Source organism: Aotus nancymaae, unplaced genomic scaffold (assembly GCF_030222135.1).
Source record: "Aotus nancymaae isolate 86718 unplaced genomic scaffold, 86718_ANA_hifiasm-v0.15.2.pri h1tg000040l, whole genome shotgun sequence".
NCBI classification, from domain to species: domain Eukaryota; kingdom Metazoa; phylum Chordata; class Mammalia; order Primates; family Aotidae; genus Aotus; species Aotus nancymaae.
This window is the reverse complement of record NW_026988454.1, coordinates 60,156,275-60,183,486: the sequence shown is the minus strand read 5'-3', so window position 1 is coordinate 60,183,486 and position 27,212 is coordinate 60,156,275. Positions and strand designations below refer to the sequence as shown.

At 48.2% G+C, this 27,212-nt stretch overlaps 1 protein-coding gene across 2 annotated transcripts; it reads right to left on the bottom strand.

Annotated features, from left to right (window-relative positions):
* Window positions 1-188: 188 nt before the first annotated feature.
* On the bottom strand, window positions 189-27,212 carry BEND3 (BEN domain containing 3). 2 transcript variants are annotated; one of them, XM_012438483.3, is made up of 4 exons: window positions 27,053-27,212; window positions 21,267-21,590; window positions 20,591-20,793; window positions 189-5,907 (listed from the first exon to the last, which is right to left on the bottom strand). In XM_012438483.3, the coding sequence occupies exons 2-4, from the start codon at window positions 21,301-21,303 to the stop codon at window positions 3,661-3,663; spliced, it is 2,487 nt and encodes an 828-aa protein (XP_012293906.2). In that variant the 5' UTR covers window positions 21,304-21,590; window positions 27,053-27,212; the 3' UTR covers window positions 189-3,660. The 2 variants fall into 2 exon arrangements, with proteins under 2 accessions (XP_012293906.2, XP_012293907.2); XM_012438484.3 differs by lacking the exon at window positions 27,053-27,212 and having other exon boundaries at window positions 21,267-21,314; window positions 21,422-22,783.

Below are 27,212 nucleotides of genomic sequence, written 5' to 3'. Positions count from 1 at the left end.
GGCCAGACTGAAATCCTGTGAGCTGTACCCCTGACACCCAGAGCTTGAAATCCCCCGGAACATTCACGTTCCCCCCTGGGAGGTGGGTGAGGAGATCACGCAGAAAGACAAATAGACCAAGACATGTTCTGAGAGACCAGCGCTCTAAGAAAATAACATGTTACGAGACCATGTTTTCTATTTTCATAATTTTATATAATTCATAAAACAGTGTTTGTATAAAAATTCACACAAAGTTGCTAGAGAGCATACAATTTCCAAAAATGTCCTGGGTTTTTGTTACATTCAGTTTTCTAAGGATGCACTCCAATCAATGGTAAAATGCAGACATGATGAGAGATTTCATATCTTTGGTAAAACTATTCTCATTATTTTGTATCCTCACAGTATTAACTCTGATATCCACTTTGTGCAGGGTCTGCTATTACTAGGATGTCAGAAAAACATTAAGGCTGGATCTACGGGAGGCAAGTGTTTCCAAACAGCAGTAATAGCCCCTTGGCCCCCACCCCCACTTCATATATCTATACAGTCTATCTATAGCCAGGCAGGGTGCAAGCTCACGACCTCCACTTGGGAGTCTCCAGATCCCCTCTTGACTGGGCAAGAAGCAAACATTTGGGGGGAACATTGGAAATGGAGGCCGTCTCTAAAGGAACCCAGTGGCCACGCTGTGGTGTGGTGGGGCCAGCACCTGTTACCAATTAAATAGCCAATCCATTCACCACTAAGTAGATCCCATTGGTTGGTTGGTTGATGATTGCTGCTAGGTGGTCCCCTCCCCACAAACATAAAATGGAAGGAAGGTTTGGAGCCAACACTGAAAGGGGAGGGGCACACTAGCGCAAATGACACCAGACATGACTTTATTCCCTGTCAAACATTTGTTGTCGTGTAGACACAGCCAAGGTGAACTGAAGCAGGATGCGAACACTCAGTACATTCATGACTATCTTCATACATTCTTTAAAAACTTAGAGAAACTGATGAAGACTACCACCTACTGTGACTTACTAGTTCATTCAACATCAAATGTGTCTGTGCTAATTTTTTAGTCCTTGGGATACAAGGCCAAAAAAAAAAAAAATTCAAAAAACAAGTAAAAAACAAAGATTTAGATGGGGGGTGGGGAAGGAAAGGGCTTCCCAACAGGTTTCATGGAGCACATTAAATTTTGAAAAAATAAGTATTTTGTACTTCTATTGCTTCATGTAAAAAATTTAAAATAAAAAAATGCCCACTGGAGCCACCTGTATGGTTGGAGAAGTGAGGACACCATACAGATGGGACAAGGCCCTGCAGGCGTTTCCTGACGACAGTCCAGGGAAGGGAATAGTTCCCAGGTGTGTCCACTTCTCTCACAGAAAGGGACTGTAAGATTCTGGGGGAAGAAGCCCTACACGTGAAAGGCATTCAGAAAATCATTGAAATATGGTTTCCAAAAACTGAACATGCTCTAGGTTAGAAAGAGACATACTGAATTCCTAGAACCTGTTGATTTCTCTAACATGGGTAGATGGGAGTTTCAAAAAAATTATTAATAAATGATTGTGCTTCTAAAGTTGCAGGGTCAACATTCCACCCTCTAGAAAGCAGGGCAATTCATGGCTTGGAGTCCTCTTGTTTACATCCTAGAAATCAGAACAAATTCCATGGGACCTCCTCGCTCCAGCCCCCAACAACCAGTGGGGCAGGAGGGAGGGTGTAGGAGGGGGCCACAGCTGTCTTTGGGTAGGGTACGTGTGTGTGCATGCTGTGTGCATGTGCTGGAGAGACTAAGGCATAGAGAAGGGCCCAAGCGAGGGGGGAAAGTGAGTCTCCTGGTTGCTCCAGTCCCTTCTTTCCAGGCACAAAGAAGGTGAAGTTGTTATTCCTGTAGGCCCCCTTCATCTCACTTCAGCTTTTAGTAAGCAGTACGTGTGTGCGTGAGTAGCTGTGTGTGACAGTCATTCAGTCCCTGTGCCTTTCTCAATCTGTTTGCAGTTCCAACAGAAATAATCTATAAATGACACTTGAGAGCAAATTTACTAGTTAGATCAGCAACTTAACATTGCTTAAAATCCTATATTTTTAAAAATGCTCCTGGGTACAGGCAAAATTTTGTCATACAGCCACTGGCACTGAAGTCCTTATCAGCTGAATGAAGAAAATTCAGATTGTTTCTATTATCTCTCCATTCTAAAGTAGCAAAGTATTAAGTCACCCCACAGGGGTTCTAGGATCATCACCCTGTGGGATTTAATTCATTTTCCAGGACTCTAGTATGACATCTTGTTTGCATTTGACTGTTTCCTTTCCCTCTCAGGCATTTGGCCCCCAAAGTTAGGTAGGTAAAATTATCATTTTAAAGGATTTTACCTGTTGGGGAATTTCCCAGTTGGTGCTCCTGGAGAGCATGCAGCTGGTCTGTAGGAGCCTGACATTCCCAGTCAGTGGGGAATGAAGACATGTGCCCCCCAAGGCAGGGGATGGCCAGGTGCAGGACAGCAGGACCTTCTAGGGGGTCCCAGGGGAAAGTTCAGAGTGGACCCTGGGAAGGGACAGGGGTGCCCCATCTGAGATGGCCTGTGTCCTTCCAATGCCTGGTATTCCCAAGAGCCACCCAGACCTGGGCCCGCCCTGGGGAACGAGGCTGTGGTGCTTCCTGGAGGAGCTAACACTGAGGTCTGGGGAAGTCACCACACAGCTCCCAGAACCTGGATCATGTACAAACACATACATGGAAAGTAAACAGTTCATGGTGAGCCCAAAGAGGCCCACCCTTAAATCTAACAAGAAGCCGAATGCCCCCGCACTGTTTTCCAAGGAAACATGTCTGCTCCCTCCAACGAGCAACCATGAATGGAGAGGGAATGGGGGCAGTGGAAGGACATGGCTCAGATGGAGACACTGCGAACGTGTTTCCACACTGTCTACATTCATATCATCATCATCCAGTGTTCTCATCTACAGAGTGAGCGCAACATTCTACCAGCGCACCTGAAGGACAGGCCAAGCTGAACGGAAGCCTTCCCAGGCACCAGAGCAGAAGGGAAACTTGCACATGGTCATAAAGGACTTCACGCTATTCCATCCCCTCTACTGCCATCCAAGGGGCATCTCGACTCTTCCAAAATCAGATGTCAAAGACAAGGTCAGTAAAATCAGTATCCATGCCACCTGAAGCTGTGATTAGCCACTGTGCACGAACATGGCACTTTTAAAAAGATTTTTATCCAAGTAAAATGGCCCCCAAAGAGCCCAGAGAAATTTAAGGGTTTCTTTTCAATTAAAAAAATTGATAAAAATGGAAGATGTAAAATATGGGAAGAGGAGCAAGAGAGTAGCTGAGTTTACATGTTAAGCTGTGAGGGGCTGGGGAGGGCACAGCCAGGGAGAGGGGACCCCTGTCCTCTGGGCCCTGCCCTCACAGCTTGCTCTCCCCACACTCGGGCTGCCCTGCCAGGGCATAGCAGGACAGAAGTACGAGAGACCAAACTCAAGGCTTCTTTCTTGTAGTTGGGTGGGTGTTTACGTGTGCAAATGTAGTAAGCCACTCCTCAGGGACATAAGGTGCCTGTCTGTGGATGACACAGGCGTGCTCCCAAGGATTGCTCAGTCCCAAGGGTGCCCATCGCTCAGCCTCTGGTGACCCTGAGTCTCTGGGCAGGCCACAGGCCTTCACTTCTCCACTTTCTTGGCTTTCTTGAGGATGTCGCATTTTTTCCTGTTGGGGCGGCGGCACCTCTCGTCAATGCTAGGGATACATTCGTAGTGCCACACCTCCTCCATCTTCTCCACGGGGTAGACGGCTTCCACGTAGTGGCGGATGAGCCGCAGCCGCGTGGGGTCCAGCTGCTTCTTGTTGCAAGCCCCCGAATGGTTGTACTGTAGTCGGAGGTTCTCGGCAGTGAAGAGTTCGGGAAACAGGCGGACAAGGAGCCGGGCGGCAAAGTTGCCCACGGAGAGGCTCTGCTGCACGATCTCACGCACCTCCTTGTCGGATAGCAGGTAGGGAGAAGGCACCGGGAAGTCGGGCGAGGGGACCACCAGCTCATCCAGGGGGATCTTGCAAAAGTCCTTGCTGCTCCTCTCGGGGGGCAGCGGGGGCCCCTCAAACTCCTCCCGGAACCTCTCGGGGTTGATTGCATAGCTGGTCAGGTCTCTGCACTCAGGGCCTGGCACGTGGACCTTGCGCTGCTGCTGGTAGGAGCGCCTCTGCTCTGTGTCCCGGCGCCGACAACGCTCGTCCAGTTTGCCCACGAACTCCAGGGTCCAGACGCGGTCGTTTTTGGCGCGCGGGTAGAGCAGCTGCACGTAGTGGCGGATGAGCTTGATGCGGGACGGGTCTAGCTGCTTCTTGCCCAGGGAGCCGCTGCAGTTGTACTGCTTGCGCAGGTTCTCGTGCGTGAACAGCTCGGGAAACAGGTGCACCAGCAGGCGCGAGGCGAAGTTGCCGATGGACAGGCTGCTCTCATAGATGCTGCGCAGCTGCTCCTTGCTGAGCAGGCAGTCGGCGCCGGGCACCTCGAAGTCGGGCTGGGGGATCTCCAATTTGTCGAAGTCGATGGGCACCAGCCAGATCTTCTTGGAGCGGCGGCCCGGACGCTCGCCCTCGAAGCTATCCTCCACCTTGACCACTGAGATGTCGTCAGGCAGGCTGGAGGAGTCGTAGCAGTCGTCCCGCGGGGGCTCGCCTTCGCTGCCCGCATCCAGCCCCAGGCCCTCGAGCTCGTCGTTGATGCGCTGAGCGCACTGCTGCAGCCAGGCCTCCTCCTCCTGCATGTCGGGGAAGTAGATCTCCGTGTAGTTGCGGATGATCTGCAGCCGCTGCGGGTCCAGCTCCTGCTTGCTGCCGTCCCCGTAGCAGCTGTACTGCTCGCCCAGCTTGCGGTGGTCGAAGAGCTCGGGGAAGAGCCGGTGGAGGAGGAAGACGGCAAACTCACCTGGCGAGGAGGCTTCGTCCAGGAACTCAGTGAGGTCCTGTGTGTCCACCACGTGGTCCGAGGCGATGGTACTGCTCCGGTCCAGAGACAGGGCCTCCTCCTGGTCTTTGTTGTCCAGGAAGTGGCTGGGGTCCACCTGCTCCGCCTCAAAGAAGCTGGCGACCTGGCCACTGGGCTGGCTGTCTTCCATTTCCCGCTGGGCCCAGAAGCGGCTGAAGAAGTCGTTCAGCTGGGGCAAGCACTCGGCCTGCCACACCGCCGTGTCCTTCACGGAGGGGTAGTAGACCTCCACATAGTTGCGGATGAGCTGCAGGTGCAGTGACTCCAGCTTGCGCTTGGCCGCAAAGCCACAGGCACTGCAGCCTCGGGAGAAGTCCACGTCACTGAAGAGCTCGGGGAACAGCTGCACCAGCAGGCGGCAGGCTAGGTCCCCGCCTGACAGGCTCTGGTCCACGATCTGCTTGAGCTCCGTGGCCGTGAGCTGGTACTCGGGGGGTGGCTGGAATTTGGCCACCATCTCAGTGGGGCTCACCTGCTTCTTGATGCGGCTTACCTCCAGGGAGAGTAGGTCCACCTTGCTGTGCAGCTGGGACATGTTGGACGTGAGGGTGTTGAGCATGTAGAACATCTTCTGGATCAGGAAGTAGATGTTGGGGTCGCTGTCAGTGGCTGCCCCAGTGCTGCCACAGTCCCGCTTCTGTGGCTCATTCAGGAGCCGCAGTGGCGAGGGGCTGTTGCTGGCGTTTGCCTTCTCGAAGAGCTCGTACGTGTTTAGCAGGTCCCCCGAGGGAGGGTTCTTCTTCTCCATGATCTTGTGTGAGATGCCATACAGAGGCTTCTTGTAGGAAGGGGTGGTGGCATCGTTGCAGGGCTCTTCCTCGCCTGGCCATACAGAGCCCAAGCTCCTGCCCCTGCCGGCCGGCTCTCCGTTGCCTTGGCAGGGCGAGCTGTTCTCACGGTTCCGCATGCCTGCTAGAAGTGCCTGCAAAACAAAAATAATTTCCTGGAGTGTTAGGCAGGTGCTGTGGTTTATGACACTAAACAAGGGTCTGCGTAGCACACAGAGGGGCCACGGTCAACCTTGGGAGCAGGTGAGAAACTGCTTCCTCGCCCTGAATCACTCTGCCATCCAAGAACACACCCCTGATACAAACCTGCATCCCCACCACCCTAAACCTGCTGCTCTCCCACTCCCTCAGAAAAGACTCAGGCTGGGCCAGGGAGGCTTTGTGCTCCTGCGGGACGCCAGCATTAGACTTCCTGCCCATCAGGGGGCTGACACCGATGCTGGCAATACTAGGCAAGAACTCTGCAAGAAACAGGAGGGAGAGCACAGAAAGGCGAGGGGCTCATCCAGCTGCTGGCCATGGGCAGGTCATTTCCTGGGCCCATGTCTTGGTCTGCTTGCAGGAAGGGATGGAGATTCCCTATGGTAGCTCCTGAAGGCCACAGTGTGTCCTTTTAGCCTGCAGACTCTGGGAGAGCGGGTGTCCCTTCTCGGGAAGGCTCCTCTGAGATGCATACGAGGGGCACATGAGAACTGGGCTGTGGAGAGTGGCTGTCTGATGCCAACTCCACCACTGCCTGAACTCACATCTTAGACCAGAAAAGGCTGGCCCAGAGCTTTCTGGCCTATGCAACTGTGAGAGAGTAGAAACAACCCCTCGTTTCTGAAAAATCAACAAGTATATAAACTGTATTGTATTCAAATAGAATATTATTCCGCAATAAGAAATTATTGATACAGTAAAGAAAGTACTCATGATAAATCTCAATCACAAAAAAATGGCCATGGTGTATGATTCCATTTGTGTATATACAATTCTAGGAAATGCAAGCTTGCCTAGAGTGACAGAATGCAGACAGTCACTGCCTAGGGATGGCAGGGAGAAGACGACGGGACACGGAGAATGTCAGTGGGTGATGGGTGTTTATTATCATGACTGTGGCTATGGACTCACATTCATCATAACAGATACAGATGTCAAAACGTATCAAATTGTATACTTTAAATATGTATCATTCATTATATTTCAGCCATAACCTAATAAGCCTGTTTTTGACAAATGTTGAATTTGACCCAGACACTTATGGAAATGTATACTTGAGTTTTAGGAAAGCGGATGAGCTAGTCAGTGAGCGCTGGAGGGTGTTGGGAGCAAGGAGCTTTCACTCCCACTGACAGGCATGTGCCTTGGGCAACTGGGAATGGACAAGAACAAAGGGCATCCTGGGGTGCATCTCTCCACACTTGGGAAAAGTGCAGGTGGCTGGGACCGGCCTAGCCCAGTGCTTCTTAAGCTCTAGTGTACACACTGAATCACCTGGGGTCTTGCTGGAATGCAGAGTGTGAACCCTGGGCCTGCGTCTCTAATAAGCTCCCGGGTGCTGTGGCTGCTGTCCATCCTCTCTTGAGTAGCCAGGGTCTGGCAGTCAGTGTGTGCTCTCAGTTTATCTCATCCGGGCAGATCAGGGTTATTTGAGAGTTTTCAGATTACTAATGCCAGCACAAAACAGTACATGAGGTCATTTTTCTCGGTAGCCTAAACCAGTGTCGGGAAAAGAGACAACCTCGAGACAGGAGGCTTAATACAGCAAGTGAGCAATACGAGGCTGAGAATAGGTAGGTCCAGAGGGAACAGAAACCAAGAGCCCAAAAAAACCGAAAACTTTCATCCTTCTGAACCTTCCATGTGTTCTTTTTCATTTAAATTAATGAACGGCTGGGCATGGTGGCTCACGTCTGTAATCCCAGCACCCCAGGCTGGTCTCGAACTCTTAGGCTCAAGAGATGATCCATCCATCTTGGTCTCCTGAACTCAGAAGTTCCACCAGCCTGGGCAACATAGTGAAACACTATCTCTACTAAAAAAAATACAAAAAAATTAGCTGGGCGTGGTAGTGCACACCTGTAGTTCCAGGTACTTGGGAGGCTGAAGTAGAAGGATCACTTGAGCCTGGGAGAAAGAGGCTGCAGTGAACTAAGATCTTGCCACTGCACTCCAGCTTGGTTGAGAGTGAGACCCCATTATTATAAATAATAATTAATGAATCACTTCCTAGACTCTCTCTTTTGGATAACAGAATAATCTGACTCATGTTAGAGAAAGGTTAATTCTTCTCTTGTGCCCCCACTGAGGACAACCATGCAAAAGAAATACTACTTTACTCCTTTAGTGACCTTCTAAAGGGACGCATAACTGCAAGAGTTATCATAGAGCTGGTCAATACTTTCTTCAGGGTTTTTATATATAAGTGAGCAAATGGTCAGTGGCAACTGGCCTTTGTGGCCCCCACTCCCCTTACACCACTACACCACTCTCCAGGAGCAGAGAACCAAGGACATACCGGAGTGGAGGAGCCTACCAGGGGTGGCCTGCCACCTGCCCCACTCCCTCCAGGGTCTCCTTTCCGAGCTGTCCCCACCCCCATCAAACTGCATGATGGATGTGGGATGGGACCATGTTATCCCTGAGTCTAGCTCTAGTGCCTAGCAAAGTGCCCAGGGTACAGAAGAGGTCAATGAATTTCTGTCAATTACACATGTGGATAGTTAAAGCTGGGCAAAGTGTTCCACCATTCTCAAATATATGCTCAAGAAAAGTGGGGCCAGGCGCCGTGGCTCAAACCTGTAATCCCAGTACTTTGGGAGGCTGGAGGTGCAGGGTGCAGAATCTCTTGAGTCTAAGAGTTCAAGACCAGCGTGGGGAACATGGTGAAACCCCATCTCTACAAAAATAAGCTGGGAATGGTGGCATGTGCCTGTAGTCTCAGCTACTCAGGAGGCTGAGGTAGGTAGATTGCTTCAGCCTGTGAGGTTGAGGCTTTGTGAGCCAAGATCATGTCACTGCACTCCAGCCTGGGGAACAGAGTGAGACTAACTCAGAAATAAATAAATAAAAATTCATGATGATTACAATATGATTTATTATTACATAATGCTATTCCCAAGGCATGGCAGAGGTAATACTGTAAAGGACTTTTATTAAGGGAGTTGTAATGACACTCTCCACCAGTACACCGAGAAGGACTTTCCTACAGTGCCTCAGGGTGATTCGCTTACAGAGGGCACTTCTTAGAGGTCTGTTTGTCCTGTGCTATCTGGCATTATTTGTTTAAAAAAGAAAGAAAAAAGGCCGGGCTCGGTGGCTTATGCCTATAATCCCAGCATTTTGGGAGGGATCATTAGAAATGGGGGGATCACCTGAGGTCGGGAGTTTAAGACCAGCCTGACTAACATGGAGAAACCCCGTCTCTACTAAAAATACAAAATTAGCCAGGCGTAGTGGCACATGCCTGTAATCCCAGCTACTCAGGAGGCTGAAGCAGGAGAATCACTTAAACCCGGGAGGCGGAGGTTGCAGTGAGCCAAGATTGTGCCATTGCACTCCAGCCTGGGCAACAAGAGTGAAACTCCGTTTCAAAAAAAAAAAAAAAAGGAAACGAAAACACACACACACACACACACACACACACACACACACACACACCCTAACACACACACACCAGAAAGGAAGGGGTGGAGATAGCTGAAACCCTTCACTCCTAATGCAGTGTTTTAAATTGTGGGTTAGATGATGACTGACGTTGGTGGATCATGAACAATGTAAGAAGAGGGAGGGATTAGCCGGGCGTGGTGGCATGCGCCTGCAGTCTCAGCCTTAGGGAGGCTGAGGTGGGAGGATCACTTGAATCTTGGAGGTGAGGTTGCACCACACCTCCATTCATTTGGGCAACAGAGTGAGACCCTGTCTCAAAAAAAATAAATAAATGAAAATAAAAGGGAGGAAAGGAGGAAGAAATAAAAAAGAATATAAAATATCAAAGTGTACCGCACAAAGTAAATCAATTTAGGAGTTTTGTTTCCTTACTATGGGTATGTCTATATATTTATATACAAATACATACATGGAAGCTGTATTGCTCTGTAAGGTGATTTATAACTGTGGGTCACTGTGGAAAAGCACTGCCCTAACAAATACAAACTCAAAGTGCCTTACTTGCTAATTCCTGTAAAAAGTAAAGTAAAACTTTTAGCAATTTATTCACCATTAGTTCTATTACACTACAATAATTTTAGAGGTCCCATGGACTATGAGATTACTATAAGGTTTACCAACAGAAAAATTTGGGTTTGGAGTACTAACAATTGCAAATCATAACTATGTTAGGAGTGATTTTAGAAAAGGAGACTTCACTTTAAAATAAGTTTCCATTAGCACATTTGAAATAGAATTTCCTACAGAAAGAGGTCATCAGAAACTTACATACCATGCAACAAGAGTGCATGTTCTAGAGGGAGACTTGCCCTAATTAATACCCAGGGGAGAAATGAATACAGGGAAAAGTTTCTGGCGAATTATTTGAATACCAGCAACATACACAAGATTAGACTCCCCCACATTCCTACAGCAGGTAGGAGGCAAGAGTGCGCTGAAACTGGAAAACCCCCATAACTCTCAATATTCAGTCTCATTAATACAAATATTTCCGTTTCCACCAAGCATGTTAGAAACATGCCGTCAACAGAAACATTTTTGGCTACACTACTTGAATAAAAAATATTAGTGTCCCAGTAGAGGGCAATATTCACTCCCAGAAACCTTGGTACACAATTCAACACAGAACACAACACAAGCACTGAAGAGGAGGTTCTTAGCTATCCCCACACTGGTGTCCTGTCAGCTCAGCGCTCCAATTAATTCCACAAATGCTGCCAAGGCGGCAATGGGCTGGCTGCGTTTGCGACTGATGATAAAATCTCAGCTCAGCTGTCTAGGAGCATCAAGAAATCTTTAAATCTGTGCTACTTGGCACTGGGTAGGGCTGGCTGACACGTTCCCAATTCTCTGAGGCTCGTCTTCCAACCATATGGGAACTGTGCTGTACCGCTCAGACTCTGCAATGCCAGCGTCTAGCCCGGATCTTCATCAGGACATTGCATTCGACCACCAGCACCTGTAGACCCCAGAGAGAACGCCCAAATCTTTCAGCAGGAGAATCCAACTGAACAAAAAGAGGCTGATGTTGGGTTACAAGTGAGGGATAAATAATAGACTCTTTGGGGAGATTCCAGGTGTCCATGCCCAGTGACATCTCAGGGAGTGGGTCACCCTGGAGATGTTCCAAGTACCAGACATCTTCATCAGGGCCCCAAATCCAAGAGCAGTCACTGAATTTAGTTCAGTGAATGATGAGTGGTTCAAAAGTGCCCAGAGAGTCAGCATACTGGAACAGCCAGAAAGCAGCATGGCTTGGGGAAGCAGGGAGTCCACGTGAAATGACAGACGGGGGGGTGGCATCTCCCTCCTGGAATTGACAGTGGTAAGAAGGATGCATACAACTTTCATTTTCAACAGAATTATTTTCAACATCATCATCAATTTTTTTTCTTTTCAGCCAGGATCTGACTCTGTCACCTGGAGTGAGTGGCATGATCTCGGCTCACTGCAACCTCTCCCCATCCCCAGCTCAAGTGATCCTCCCACCAGAGCCTCCAGAGTAGCTGAGACCACAAGCACACACTACCATCCTTGGCTAATTTTTAAAATATTTTTAGTAGAGACCCTGTACTTATTTTCTATCCCGGGTATTAATTAGGGAAGGTCTCCCTCTAGAACATGTACTCTGGTTGCACAGTATATGAGTTTCTAATGATCTCTTTCTGCATGAAATCCTATTTTAAATGTGCTCGCCATGTTGTCCAGGCTGGTCTCTGACTGCTGAGCTCAAGTGATCTGCCCACCCTGGCTTCCCAAAGTGTTGGAATTACAGGTGTGAGCCACCACATCTGGCCAAAACAAATTTTTTTTTATTAAATAGAGACAGGGTTGCACTAAGTTGCCTATGTTGGAGAACAGTGCTGTTGACAGGCGTCATCCCGCCACTAATCAGCAGGGGAGCTCTGGCCTGCTCTGTTTCTGACATGCGCCGCCGGTTCACCCTGCCTTAGGCAACACGGTGGTTCCGTCTTTCTGGGAGGTCACCATACTGATGCCTCACTAACTAAGTTCAGCATCAATATGGTGACCTACCAGGATCAAGCCAGACACAGTCTCTGCTCTCATGTTTCTTACTCTGGGTCATCCTTCTGCTGCCAACACTATATGGTAAGTAAGGGTGAAGAATGTGCTACGATGGCTGAAGAAACAAGATTCTGGGGAGATAAAGCAACTATAATGAAGGGAAAAGAGGAAGACCAGAGATGTAGCAAGACATGAGTGCATCTAAGGCCTCTCGGGCATCTTACAAATATCCCAGTACCCCACAAGCACAGTGTTTAAGTGCCCAGTTCGGAATCAAGCAGGCTTGGTAGTGCTAACTTCTCTGAGCCTTATTAAAATGGGAATGTACTTCGATGGTTGTTGAGAGACTTCTTAAGAATCCTCATTGGCCAAGTGCAGTGGCTCACGCCTGTAATCCCAGCACTTTGGGAGGCAGGCAGATCACAAGGTCAAGAGTTGGAGACGAGCCTGGCCAATATGGTGAAACCTTATCCTACTAAAAATACAAAAATTAGCTGGTGTGGTGATACATGCCTGTAGTCTCAGCTACTCGGGAGGCTGAGGCAGAAGAATCCCTTGAACCCAGGAGGCAGAAGTTACTGGGAGCCAAGATTGCGCCACTGTACTCCAGCCAGCTTGGGTAACAGAGGTACACTCCGTCTCAAAAAAAAAAAAAAAGAATCCTCAGCTCACACCATAATAACTGACACTCACGAGGTGTTCCGTGCATTTGCACTGCATGAGATGGCATTTCCATTCCCCAAATGAAAACAAACCACAATGATATTTTAGGATTTTAAAAAAATAAACAAAAAACCCCAGGAGAACAAAGCTAACCTCTGCCTGGCATATGGCTCTTGAATACTGCCCCACTTCTGTGAACAAAAAGATTATTACCAATAAAAACTTTGGCTATGCACCTCCCACATCTGCTGCATTTGGCTATGAAGCCCTCTCCAGCAGAGGTGCCAAGTAAGTCTTTATGCAACCCTTTGTTAGGCTTTTTGAGGGAGGTTTTTTCTTCTCAGCATTGTACTGTCACTCATAAAACAAGGTGTCAACATTGATAGAAGTCTGCCTGTGACGTGCTGTGAGCATCAGGGCTCCCCGCTTTGTCCTCCTGCCCTTTCCTTGGGGCAGGGGAGAGAAGACAGGAGATGGTCTATATCCTGACTGGGTGGTGCCCAGGCCTGGGTGTCCTCAAGGGGGTCAGGTAGCCTCCTTGATGGGCCCATGCCGATTTCATTCTGATAAATGTGGAGGGAGGCAGCTGAATACTGGTCATGCGGTGGAGGGCTGGCGATGGGGGCTCAGAGGCAGTCAGTAAACATTTCTGAAGGCTGACGTGGAGCGTGCCCCATGCCACGTCCTCATGTGGGCTATCACAGCGATCCACAACAGCCCAGCCAGGTGGGCAGTGTCAGCCCTCGCCATGGTGGAGGAACCTGAGTCTCAGCAATCTGCCCCTCATCTGCCCCCAGACTCTGCACTTGTTCTGGTATTTTAGCATGCTGGTAGTGAGGGAATGTGTTCTCTTACTGGGTCCACGAGGGGCATAGTTTTAGGGGCAAGAACTTCCCAGCGCCATGCCCCCCACCCCACCCACATCTCTTTCCATCTGGGAGATTTAATGGTTTATGTTTAAATTTTGCGGGAGTGGGAAGAAACTAGAGTCAATCACCCCAGCGGAAGTTTAAAGGAACTCCTTTCATTGGCCAGAGGAACTTGGGGAGGTGGGAATTTCTCCCAGGATAAATTATCCTGCTCCTTCACCCAAGCTGGATTTCCAGCTCTCTGGAATCCCCTCCCACATAGTGGGAGCTCTCTTTCCCCTCCTGGATTTTCCCCCTCCGGTGTTCCCTTCCACCCAATGTGGAAGCTGCTTTTCCTCTCCTAAACTCCATCTCTCTATTCCCTTCCACTCCGTGTGGAAGCTGTCTTTCCTCTCCTGGATTCTATCTTTCTGGATTCTCCCATGCAGTGTGAGAGGAACCTTCCTTCTCCGGTTTCCCCCTCTGGGAACCCTTCTCACTCAGTGTGAGAGCGGCTTTTCTTTATCTCACTCGGTGTGAGAGCTAGCTGCTGCTTCTTCTCTCCTTCTCCTTTTTCTCTTTCTCTATCTAAATAAATCACTTTCTGCAACGACTTTTTGAGTCCAGTATTTTACTTTAAGAGCACACTGCACCATGGTCTCCTCTCTCATTCTTGAGAGTGTGATAGACCAAGAACCTGGAGAAATGTCCTCTCGGGGAAGCTGAGGGCTCCCCTGAATCCCAACAGTAGTGATACAGGAGAGGGGCAGGGAAGTGCTACGTAGAGAAGGGCAAGTCGCTGGCTAGGGCTCCACCCTCGGACCTGTGCCCATGAATCTAGGTGAGGACAGGCACTCCTGCCTTCATGCCCAAATGTTGCATTTTCCAAGACCACCCTGGCCTGCCACGCCCCCATCCTGTGCCTATAGAAACCCCCAGACCCTAGAAGGCAGGCACATAGCGGCTGGATGGCAAGAGAAGCGGATCAGTGGAAGAAGATACAAGCAGCTGCATGTCTAGAGAAACACATGGGCGGGTGGAGAAACACGAAAGCGGCTGGACGTCAAGAGGCCATCAGGAGCACACTGCCAGACACCCGCGCCCCGGCAGGCCACCAACCAGCAGAACAACATGGCGTTTAGCCAGGGCAGAAGGAGGAGAGGCCAGGCTGCCACTGAGTGGCCTAACTCCAGAGGAAAATCATCTCCCTGTTTCCCCATCTGCTATAAGCTACTTCCACTCAATAAAACTTTGCAGTCATTCTCCAAGCCCAGGTGTGATCCGATTTTTCTGGTACACCAAGGCAAGAACCCAGGATACAGAAAGCTCTCTGTCTGTGCAACAAGGTAGAGGGTCTAATTGAGCTGGTTAACATGAGCCACCTACAGACACGAGCAAAACCAAAAGGGCGCCCTGTAACATACGTCCACTGGGGCTTCAGGAGCTGTGCACATCCACCCCTAGACACTGTCATGGGGTCGGAGCCCCACAGCGTGCCGTTGAGCTTCGGGGCACTGAAGGAGTGAGCCACACCCCATCTCACACCCTGTGAGGGGGACAAGGGAACCTTTCCTGTTTCAGTAGGATAACTCAGAGAAGGTGACATGTCTTCCCAATCACTCCTGATAATCTCATTCCAGGAACAAGGCTGCCCCACAGGCACCCTGGCACCGTTTTTTTAAATTTATTTTATTTTATTTTATTTTTTATTTGTAGAAAGTGATTTATTTAATGAGAGAGAGAAACAGGAGAAGGAGAGAGAAAGAAACAGCTAACTCTCACACTGAGTGAGAGAATCCAGAAAGATGGAATCCAGGAGAAGAAAGCAGCTTCCACACTGAGTGGAAGGGAATAGAGACAGAGATGGAGTTTAGGAGGGGAAGACAGGCTTCCACAAGAGAGTGTGGAAGGGGACTCCAGAGGGAAAATCCAAGAGGGAGAAAGACCACTTCCACGAAGGGAGTGTTCATGGAAAGGGACCCAAACATGGAGTCCCCACCCTGGCACCTTTTAACTTACATGCCTGAGTTTGCTCAGCTGCCTGGTGGAGGTATTAACTAGTTTGTTATATGGATTAGATGGAATAAGGTATGCAAGGCACTATTTGTTGAGTAGCTACTGGTAACCGTTTGTGTGCTTCCTTTCCACTTTATATAAAAATAGAGACGGGGTGTCACTATGTTGCCCAGGCTGGTCTTGAACTCCTAAGCTCAAGTGATCCTCCCCCCTCAGCCTCCCAAAACACTAGGATTACAGGCGTGAGCCACCGCATCTTGCCCTTTCTATTTTTTTTTTTTTTATTATCACTGGATGCAGTCTCTAGGTCCTTCCTGTCTTTGATGAAAGTACTTCAGAAAACAGTACATACAGCTGGGTGTGGTGGCTCACACCTGTAATTCCAGCACTTTTGGAGGCCAACACAAGCAGATTGCTCCAGCCCAGTAGTTCAAGACCAGCCTGGGTAACATGGTATAACTCTGTCCTTACCAAAATAAGCCACTGGGAGGCTGAGGTGGGGGATTGCTTAAGCCCGGGAGGTTGAGGTTACAATGAGCCAGGACTGTGCTACTGTACTCCAGCCTGAGCCACAGAATGAGATCCCATCTCAAAAAAAAAAAAGAAAAGAAAAGAAAGGCCGGGCACGGTGGCTCACGCCTGTAATCCCAGCACTATAAGAGGCCAAGGCGGGTGGATCACGAGATGAAGAGATGGAGACCATCCTGGCCAACGTGGTGAAACCCCGTCTCTACTGAAAAATACAAAAATTAGCTGGGCTTGGTGGCATGAGCCTATAGTCCCAGTTACTCGGGAGGCTGAGCAGGAGAATTGCTTGAACCCAGGAGGCGGAGATTGCAGCAAGTCGAGATCGCGCCACTGCACTCCAGCCTGGCGCCTGGCGACAGAGCAAGACTCTGTCTCAAAAAAGGAAAAGAAAAAGAAGAAAACAGTACATATGCCCTGACCTACTCCAGCTGCCATATACGTATCTTAGAAGAAACAGAAGATTTACCAGGAGAGGATAAGAGGCTATTCGCCATGAGTTAACACTAGTACTATTTTAAAAAATCGACATACACTATAATTTCATAAAACAGATGGATTGTTCTAAAGTCTCCAGGGTTAGTCAAGCGTGGTGGCTCAAACCTGTAATCCCAGCACTTTGGGAGGCCGAGGCAGGTGGATCACCTGAGATCAGGAGTTCGAGATCAGTCTGGCCAACATGGTGAATCCCCATCTCCACTAAAAATACAAAAAAAGGTAGCTGGGAGTGGTGGTACACGCTTGTAACCCCAGCTACTCAAGAGGCAGAGGCAGGAGAACCACTTGTACCTGGGAGGCAGGGGAGGCAGAGCAGGCAGAGGTTGCAGTGAGCCGAGATCATGCCACTGTACTCCAGCCTGGTGACAGAATGAGACTCTATCTCAATCAATCAATCAATCAAGTCCCCAGGGTTCTAAGACTACTGATTTACTGACACATCCATCAATTTATACAGACTTATTTATTTTATTTTTTTTTTTTGAGACGGAGTTTCGCTCTTGATACCCAGGCTGGAGTGCAATGGCGCGATCTCGGCTCACCGCAACCTCCGCCTCCTGGGTTCAGGCAATTCTCCTGCCTCAGCCTCCTGAGTAGCTGGGATTACAGGCACGCGCCACCGTGCCCAGCTAATTTTTTGTATTAGTAGAGACGGGGTTTCACCATGTTGACCAGGATGGTCTCGATCTCTTGACCTCGTGATCCACCCGCCTCGGCCTCCCAAAGTGCTGGGATTACAGGCTTGAGCCACCGCGCCCGGCGACTTATTTATTTTTTGACATGGGATCTCAGTCTGTTGCCCAAGCAGAGTGCAGTGGCAGGATCATTGCAGCCTCGACCTCTCCAGGATCAGGTGATCCTCCCACCTCAGTTTTTGTGTTTTATGTAGACATGGGGTTTCGCCATTATGGCCAGGCTGGTTTCAAACTCTTGGGCTCAAGTGATTCGCCCAAGTTTTAGCCTCCCAAAGTGCTGGGATTATAGGCATGAGCCATGGCACCTGGCCTCAATTTACACAAACGTTTTTCTTTCTGAGACAGTCTTGCTTTGTCACCCAGACTGGAGTGCAGTGGCGCAATCTTGGCTCACTGCAACCTCCACCTTCCGAGTTCAAGTAATTCTCCTGCCTCAGTCTCCCAAGTAGCTGGGATTTTAGGTGCCTGCCACCGTGCCCAGCTAATTTTTATATTTTTAGTAGAGACAGCGTTTCACCATGTTGGCCAGGCTGGTCTTGAACTCCTGACCTTGTGATCCGCCTGCCTTGGCCTCCCAAAGTGCTAGGAATGCAGGCATGAGCCACCACGCCTGGCCAAACTTTTTAAAAAGGAAATACTTCATCTGTAAAATGGCAATAAAAATAAATAAGAAGTAAAAAAACAAAGAGAAGATTAAAAAAAAAAAAGGAAACGCTGCCTTAAATTCACATGGCATCTTTCTATACAAGGAATTTCAGGGTTTCAAAAGATTTATACTTACATTCCTTTTATGAAACAGGAGGGAGGGCAGGTATTCTCTCTTTTTTTTTTTTTTTTTAGACAGAGTTTCGCTCTTGTTACCCAGGCTGGAGTGCAATGGCACGATCTCGGCTCACCGCAACCTCTGCCTCCTGGGTTCAGGCAATTCTCCTGTCTCAGCCTCCTGAGTAGCTGGGATTACAGGCACGCGCCACCACGCCCAGCTAATTTTTTGTATTTTTAGTGGAGACGGGGTTTCACCATGTTGACCAGGATGGTCTCGATCTCAACTCACCGCAACCTCTGCCTCCCAGGTTCAAGTGATTCTCCCACCTCAGTCTCCTGAGTAGCTAGGACTACAGGTGTGTACCACCACGCCTGGTTAACTTTTTTGTATTTTTTGTAGAGATGGGGTTTTGCCACATTGTCCAGGCTGGTCTGGAACTCCTGCACTTCAAGCAATCCACCCATCTCAGCCTCTCAAAGTGCAGGAATTACAGGTGTGAACCACCACACCTGATGTGCCACTGCTTTTGCACTCCACCCTGGGCCACAGAGAGACCCTGTCTCAAAACAACAGCAACATAAACAAAAATGAGCACAGCGGCTCATGCCTGTAATCCCAACACTCTGGGAGGCGTCGCTTGAGGCCAGGAGGTCAAGAACAGCCTGGGCAACACAGTTAAGACTCCCTATCTCTACAAAAAAACATTTTTTTAACTAAACGAACAAACAAACAAACAAAAAACAAGACACTACCACATATCTATTAGAATGGTCAAAATCACTTTTGAGGATGTGGAGCAAGAGGAACTTGTTAGTGGGACTGTAAAATTGTCCCGCCACTTTGGAAGGCAGTTTCATAGTTTTTTACAAAATTAAACCTAATCACACTCTTGGGTGCTTATCTAAAGGAGTTCAAAACTTACGTCTACATGAAAACCTATACATGGATGTTTACAGCAGCATTATTCATAACTGCCAAAACTTGGAAGCATCCCAGATGTCCTTTAGTAGGTAAACAAATAAACTCTCCTACATCAAGGCAGTGGAATATAATTCAATGTTAAAAGAAAATGACCTATGGCTGGGCGTGGTGGCTCATGCCTGTAATCCTAGCACTTTGGGAGGCCAAGGCGGGCAGATCACTTGAGGTCATGAGTTTGAAACCAGCCTGGCCAACATGGTGAAAACCTTGTCTCTACTAAAAATACAAAAAAAATTAACCAGGCATGGTGGTGGATGCCTGTAATCCCAGCTACTTAGGAGGCTAAGAAAAGAGAATCACTTTGAATCCAGGAGGCGGAGGTTGCAGTGAGTCAAGATCATGCCATTGCATTCCAGCCTGGGTGACAGAATGAGACTCTGTCTCAAAAACAAAAACAAAACAAAACACATTAAATTATATAATTTAAATTAGTGAACTGTACAGTATGTGAACTATATCTTAATAAAGTTGTTTTAAGAAAACCCAAATAAACTAGAGAGACAAAGTCATTTAAAAAAGAAAAGCCATTCAGACCAGAATAAAGAGTTAGCAAAAAAAAGCAAAAAAAAAACACAAAAATTGAATAAATAAATAAATAAAACAATAAATAAAATTATCATTCATGGCCAGGCGCAATGGCTCACTCCTGTAATCCCAGCACTTTGGGAGGCTGAGGCAGGTAAATCACCTGAGGTCAGGAGTTCGAGACTAGCCTGACTAACACGGAGAAACCTCGTCTCTACTAAAAATACAAAATTAGCAGGGTGTGGTGGTGCATGCCTGTAATCACAGCTACTCAGGAGGCGGAGGAAGGAGAACTGGTTGAATCCAGGAGGTAGAGGTTGTGGTGAACTGAGATCGTGCCATTGCACTCCAGCCTTGGGCAACAAGAAGGAAACTCCATTTCAAAAAAAAAAAAAAGTATCACTCAATGTTCCATGATGTAGAATGCAGGTCCTCACTATAATGTAAACATGTATATTTAAATCCTAGTTAAAATCTTAGTCTTACCATTATGCAAATTAAAACCTAACCAAATCCCTAAAATGTATAACTTCCCAATTTGTTTGGATCTCCCCTAACATCCACCAGGGGAGAATTAAAACAAACCAATTAAACAAAGAGTTGGCCCTGCACTATGGCTCACACCTATAATCCCAGCACTTTGGGAGGCCAAATCAGGAGGATCACTTGAGGCCTGGAGTTCAAGACCAGCCTGGGCAACATAGTGAGATCCAGTTTCTATTTAAATAAATGATGGATAGATTTAATTTAGGAAAAGACCTGACCTCCAGCTAATGCTCCATTTTTGCGGGAATCAGCTTCAATGTCACGTGTGGTAGGATTACGTTAACCGTCCTCACTATCAGAAAGCTCCTGCCTTTCCCTACAAAGCACAGCAAAATAATGCAAAAGCCGTTGCAATGTGAAGGCTCCCTTTACCCATCAGGAATCCAGACACAGACAAGAATTCCATTTAAAGACATCTGCGAGAAACTGAAGCCAAAGATGGGATAGCTTAAAACGAAAACTTTCCCGTGCCTAACGTTTCAGCAGTTGCCAGGACGCCCAAAACAAGAGGGAGATTCAGCATGGAATCAGAGAGGGTTAGAGGCCAAGCAAAGAGTAACAGGAGCCGGGCCCTCACCTCAGGGATCAGCCGCCGCCTCTTCACGCTGGGGACAGAGTCTAGCTGGCCATCGCTGACCAGCTGCTTTCGTTTGCTGGAGTCCTGGAGGGCAGTGAGGAAGCTGTCCACAGAGTGCTTCTCAGAAGTCCTGGAATTCACAGAGCAGTCCAGAGCAGCATCTTCGGCCTCTGTCTCCACTTTCACAGTGTTACTTTTTAGAACTGTGTCAGAGAAGAAACAGAGCTCAGTGGGAAAGACCAGGGCAGCTCAGAGATTAGCAGGTTCTCCGAGCGGCAGGGTGTCTGTTGGCTGCCCTTTGACACCAGCGCTCAGATAATGTCTAGTCATAGCAAACCTGCGCTTCCCAACAATGCAATCTTTATCTCACCGCACTAGTGCTATACAATAAAGCCATGAGCCAGGAACATTTAGTTCAAAATGAGTTAAAAATCTTTTTTTGGGGAGGGAAGGCAGCGGAGAAAGAGAAATAAAACATTATCTTTTTGTGCTTTAAAAAAGTAACTTTTTAAAAGAGATATAAGGTAACAAGTGTGTGAGTGGAGGCAGATGGGAACCCAGGGCAGGAGGGGACTTTTCAGGATATAACGTTGTATATTTTTGGACCAGGTGAATGTATGACCTAATCAGAAGTGTTCAGTTAAAAACATTTTTTTAAAAGGGCATTTTTTTTTACCTTCTTCTACATCTTCACTGAATTCAGTTGAGTTCATCTTCTGTTTCACTATATGAAAAAACAAAGACAAAGTCTTGATTTATTGCTTGATTTCTTTTTTAATTTTCTCTACCCACAGAAAATCCCCTTGCCCCCGCAACCCCGGCCCTAGGTACCGGGAGGTTAAAGGCTACACAGCACTGTGGAAGCATGTGTCTTCTTAATCTTGTCTGCAGACATTCAGGAGCAGCCAGGCCTTGTGCATCCCCGCTGGGAGCTCTTCTCCAAGACTTTACGTGAGGAGACCATAAAGCATCATTTACAGCATCCACTGAGAGCCACTTACTGAGCCAGGGAAACATGACATGAACAAATCAAGTCTTTATTTATTTATTTATTTTTTATTAAAAAATTTTTTTTAACATTTTTTAAATTAGAAAAAAAATTTTTTTTTCTTTTAAAGACAGGGTTTCACCATGTTGGACAGGCTGGTTTCGAACTCCTGATCTCAAGTGATCCACTTAGGATCAGGCCTCCTAAAGTGCTGGGATTAGAAGCGTGAGCCACCGCACCCGGCCAAATCAAGTCTTAAAAAAGACCCCAATTTTAATTATCTCTTTTTAGTTCATGCTTATACATTCTAGCCATGAAACAAATAGGCTGAAGAAGGATGGGGGCTGTGGATCCTGATGTCTTAGGACTTCAGGTATTCAAGAGAGCTGTGCTGCCCATGAGGTGGCCACCGCCCACCACACCTTGCTCCTGAGGACTCAAAATGTGGCTGGTCCAATGGAGATGTGCTGTAAGTGTAAAATACACACCACATTTCAGACTTAGCTTAGTAAAAGAAATGCAAAATATCTCACTAATAATTCTTTTTGTTTTTTGTTTGTTTGTTTTTTAGAGGAAAGGTCTTACTCTGTCACCCTGGCTGGAGTACAGTGGCATAATCATGGCTTATTGCAGCCTCTGATTCCTGGGCTCAAGCAATCCTCCTGCCTCAGCCTCTGGAATGGCTAGGACTACAGGTACCACATGCCACCACGCACAGCTAATTTAAAAAAACTTTTTGTAGAGATGGGGTTTCACTATGTTGCCCAGGCTGATCTTGACCCACTGGCCTCAAGTAATCCTTCCACCTTGGTATCCCAAAGTGCTGGGATTACAGATGTGAGCCACCGTGCCCAGCCCTAATAATTGTTTTATATTGATTACATGTTGAAATCATATTTTAGACTTACTGGGCTAAACAAAATATTTACTTATTTTGAGATGGAGTCTCGCTCTGTCACCATGCTGGAGTGCAATGGCATGATTTCAGCTCACTGTAACCTCCACCTCCCGTGTTCAAGTGATTCTCCTGCCTCAGTCTCCCGAGTAGCTGGGACTACAGGTGCACGCCACCATGCCCAGCTACTTTCTGTATTTTTAGCAGAGTCGAGGTTTCACTGTATTAGCCAGGATGGTCTCAATCTCCTGACCTCATGATCCACCCGCCTCAGCCTCTCCCAAAGTGCTGGAATTACAGGCGTGAACCATCATGCCCAGCGGTGCTGTGGATTTTTTTTTTTTTTTTTTTTTGAGACGGAGTTTCGTTCTTGTTACTCAGGCTGGAGTGCAATGGCGCGATCTCGGCTCACTGCAACCTCCGCCTCCTGGGTTCAAGCAATTCTCCTGCCTCAGCCTCCCAAGTAGCTGGGACTACAGGCGTGCGTCACCACGCCAGCTAATTTTTGTATTTTTTAGTAGAGACGGGTTTCACCTTGTTGACCAGGATGGTCTAGATCTCTTGACCTCGTGATCCACCCGCCTCGGCCTCCCAAAGTGCTGGGATTACAGGCGTGAGCCACCGCGCCCGGCGGTGCTGTGGATTTTTAAGTGTAGGGCTTTGGATCTCTTCACAATCTGGTCCAAACACACCAGGTATGGGAATGAGGCAAGAAAGTGGGGGCAGTGCTCTGTTCCAGGCTGCGGGGTCTGAAGCAGAACCTGCCCTGACTCCCCCACCCAAGCTGGAATGGAACTGGTACCATGATGCAAAGTACCACTAAAACAAAACAAACAAAAGTACCACTAAGTCTTTAAGATCCCCCAGCTACCATGACAGCATGCACATAAATAGTGTAAGATACAAAGGTAGTAACATTTGGAGAAGAAGATACATTGCAATCTTAAATGTTGACTGTGGACTTGTGATCCCCACAACTGATTAAGCTGACTACAAACAGAGTTCTCATTTTGGTTGAGGATGAGTGGAGAGCAGGACCAAAAAGAATCTCTTAAGAAATTTCTGGGCCGGGTGCAGTGGCTCATGCCTGTAATCCCAGCACTTTGGGAGGCCAAGGCGGGTAGATCATGAGGTCAGGCAATCAAGACCATCCTGGCAAAGGTGGTGAAACCCCCTCTCTACTAAAAATACAAAAAAAATTTAGCCAGGTGTGGTGGCATGCACCTGTAGTCCCAGCTACTCAGGAGGCTGAGGCAGGAGAATTTCTTGAACTTGAGAGGTGGAGGTTGCAGTGAGCTGAGATCGCACCACTGCACTCCAGCCTGGGTGACAGAGCAAGACTCCGTCTCAAAAAAAAAAAAAGAAAAGAAAAGAAAGAAATTTCTGACTGGGAATGGTGGCTCATGCCTGTAATCCCAGCACTCTAGGAGGCCGAGGCAGGCAGATCACCTGGGGTCAGAAGTTCAAGATTAGCCTCGCCAACATGGTGAAACCCTGTCTCTAATGAAAATACAAAAATTAGCTGAGCATGGTGGTGCACCCTTATAGTCCCAGCTACTTGGGAGGTTGAGACAGGAGAACTGTTTGAACTCAGGTGGTGGAGGTTGCAGTGAGCCGAGATCATGCCACTGTACCCCAACCTGGGTGACAAAGTAAGACTCTGTCTCAAAAAAAAAAGAGGCCAGGCATGGTGGCTCACACCTGTAATCCCAGCACTTAGCACTTTGGGAGGCCAAAGTGGGCAGATCACAAGGTCAGGAGTTCGAGACCAGTCTGGCCAACATAGTAAAGTCCCATTTCAACAAAAAAAAAGCAAAAAAAAGGAGAGAGAGGGAGGGAGGGGGAGAGGGAGAGAGAGAGAGAGAGAGAGAGAGAGAGAGAGAGAGAGAGAGAGAGAGAGAGAGAGAAACTCTGTAAGAGGAAAGCCATCTAAAATGTTCAGTGAACCATTCAAGGAGTAGCCACAGAATGGTGTGTGTGTGACATTCAGTACCTGTCTTAGGCAGGTGAATGGAGCAGGGATGGCAGCAAGAGGGAGAGTGTGTCCATGTGATCTATGAGCACAGGCATCACTGCAAAGATCACTAATAACGGCAACACATGCAGCGCTTATGATGTGAAGCACTATTCTTAGTGCAAGAACAGTGCACAGTAGTGCAAGACAGGCACAGTTCTTCATCCCTGTATTGTTAATTTTCAGAGGAATGAAAAGCAAAATAAGATTTAATTGAAACTGCGGGGTCCGGCGGGGGAAAGAAACTGCAAATAATTCCTACTCACCAAGACATCTCCTACCTGAAAAGCATTACGTACAGGGTGATATTGATGGAAAATAAATAAGCCAACTTCAAGGGTCCAGAAACTATTTTACCAGAGGTAAATTTTAGCAACTCCTTCCATTTTATTTCAAGGAACTACACCTCGCTTTGGATCACCATCATCTGAGCTGGATGTCTCTGAGGCCAGGAAGGCTGGACAACGCCAGGTAGAAATTAAAGACCTGATTCCCAGCCTAGTAGGAGGCCTCTCAAGGAAACACACTACAGGTCACCTGAATGGCCCTGCCCTGGAAACTGCCCTGGTCACATAACCCATTCCTGCCAATCAAGGGCAGTGCTGAGACGCAGAACAGATGGGGAGAAATGATGGCTGTCAGAGGCGGGCACGCTGTACAAAACAATTTACATTTGGCAGAGAAAAGGCAGAAAGGGAGGGGATGGCAGTTGGTTTATTTTGGGGAGGAAAGGGTCATGGTGAAAGAAAAATTGCAAAGACTCAAAGATTCTGGTAAGCTGAAAGCACTAAAAGGATGGACAAATACTAGAAGAAAAACAAAACAGGCGTCAATGAGAGAACGCAGCAGCCAGGGCCACGGGTGGTGAGAAGGGTAGTATATTTCTCTACCATTACATCGGCCCAACCATGTGTCTCCGGCAGGCCCATCACACAGGGAGCAGTGCGAGGCTGGAGTCCAGGCTGCCGCATGGAGCCTGCAGGCAATGTGGCTTGTTGAACAGAAAGCCTATTTTCTATTTTTTTTTCCTTGTTTCCAGTGGGGTTGGAAGGAAACTATTTTCCGAACCACCACCATGTGACCCTACAGCAGGCAATTTGGCCTCTGAATTCTGAGCCCCTAGAAAGTGATGAAGGAAGAGCACACATCTCAGCCACCTGCAGTCGGCAGAGACCCAAGACAGCTCATGCAGCTGAGGTGGGAGGAAAGGGTGCTGATGCGACTGCCTGGGCATTCAAGCCACCCAGAGTGCCTGCGTTCTGGAAAACACTTCCGTGTCCATTTATAGACTAGTAACAGATGCTAGGTTAGCCCAGAAGTAGCCCAGAACACAGCATGGGGGGGTCCCTTCCCTCCAAGCCAGCAAATCAGCCTCACTCATTAGGAAGCTGGGGAATTTCCCACTTGCAAGGCCTGGAAACCTTGCACCTGCCCCTCGCTTGCGCAGTGGGGAGTGAAGTGAGTTCTTTCTGAACATTTGGGATTATCCTCCTTTTTGTGCTGTAACATCTGCAGCCCACCAACTTCATGCCAGGCACTGGGCCGGCCACTGCCTATGTGCCTGTGCCTCACCCTGAGCTATTTTAGTCTCAATTTCAACAGAGAAACCCAGGACAGGTAACTCCTCCAGTGTCACATTACCAAGTGGCAGAACCTGGATTCAAATTGAGTCTTTCTGTGCCTTCCCTCGGCCAGCCAGGGAGGAGAGTCGAGTCTTCGTTCTTTTGTAAAACATGGGCCTGTTTCCAGACTTGAGTCTCTCTGTCCAACAGCACCAGGGAACCAAGTCTCCTTCTGCCTCCATCACCACCCTGGAAAGCCAGTCTGCTCCGTGCTTAGAAACAGACTCCAGCCAGGCGCGGTGGCGCGTGCCTGTAGTCCCAGCTACTCGGGAGGCTGAGGTGGGAGGATCGCTTGAGCCCAGAAGTTCTGGGCTGTAGTGTGCTATGCCAATTGGGTGTCCGCACTAAGTTCGGCATCAATATGGTGACCTCCTGGGAGCGGGGGGACCACCAGGTTGCCTAAGGAGGGGTGAACGGGCCCAGGTCAGTAATGGAGCAGGTCAAAACTCCCGTGCTGATCAGTAGTGGGATCGCGCCTGTGAATAGCCACTGCACTCCAGCCTGGAAAACATAGCGAGAACTCATCTCTTTTAAAAAAAAGAAACAGACTCCACCCCATGATACAGAAAAGCTGCTACAAGAGGGATGTGGAGGCTATCTCCCTGTATCTCCAAGCAGGGAGAGCACATCAACGTCACAGCTGGGCAGAAAGGGGATGGGTAGCACGTTGCTACCTCCATTTCCTGATCACCTGCCTAGATGAAGGCCACAAGCCCTGCTCCTCCTGGGTGGACACTGAGCACCCAGGTACCCAGGATGCCACAGACACTCCTCTCGCCTGCCTGACTATAGCCTATGTAGGCACTGCCACAACTACCCAACAACTGCAGCTCTCCTGCTAAAAGCTGCTGTGAGCATTCCCCTTTGCCTCCTGGACTCCAGAGAACTCCTCATTCTGACATTCTCTCCCTTCCAAAATGTTTTTGTGCCTCCCACCACAAACCTCAAATTATAGGATAGTCGACACATCCGCACATTCCCCAAAATCACTTTCTCTCCAAGGGATGTCTGTTCTATGTCCCTCAGACAGCTGAGCTAAGCCTAGGAAAAAAGAAAAAGAAAAAAGAGAGAAACCCTTCACCAAGCCCAAGGAAAGTTTTAAC

Bases quoted from the DNA above. Each gene is read 5' to 3' on its own strand.
- BEND3 (XM_012438483.3), bottom strand. From the start codon at position 21,303: ATGAACTCAACTGAATTCAGTGAAGATGTAGAAGAAG. The intron at 20,794-21,266 runs GTAAAAAAAAAT...TCTCTGACACAG, and splicing joins CAGTGAAGATGTAGAAGAAG to TTCTAAAAAGTAACACTGTG. The intron at 5,908-20,590 runs GTGAGGGCCCGG...TTTGTTTTGCAG, and splicing joins GGCGGCGGCTGATCCCTGAG to GCACTTCTAGCAGGCATGCG.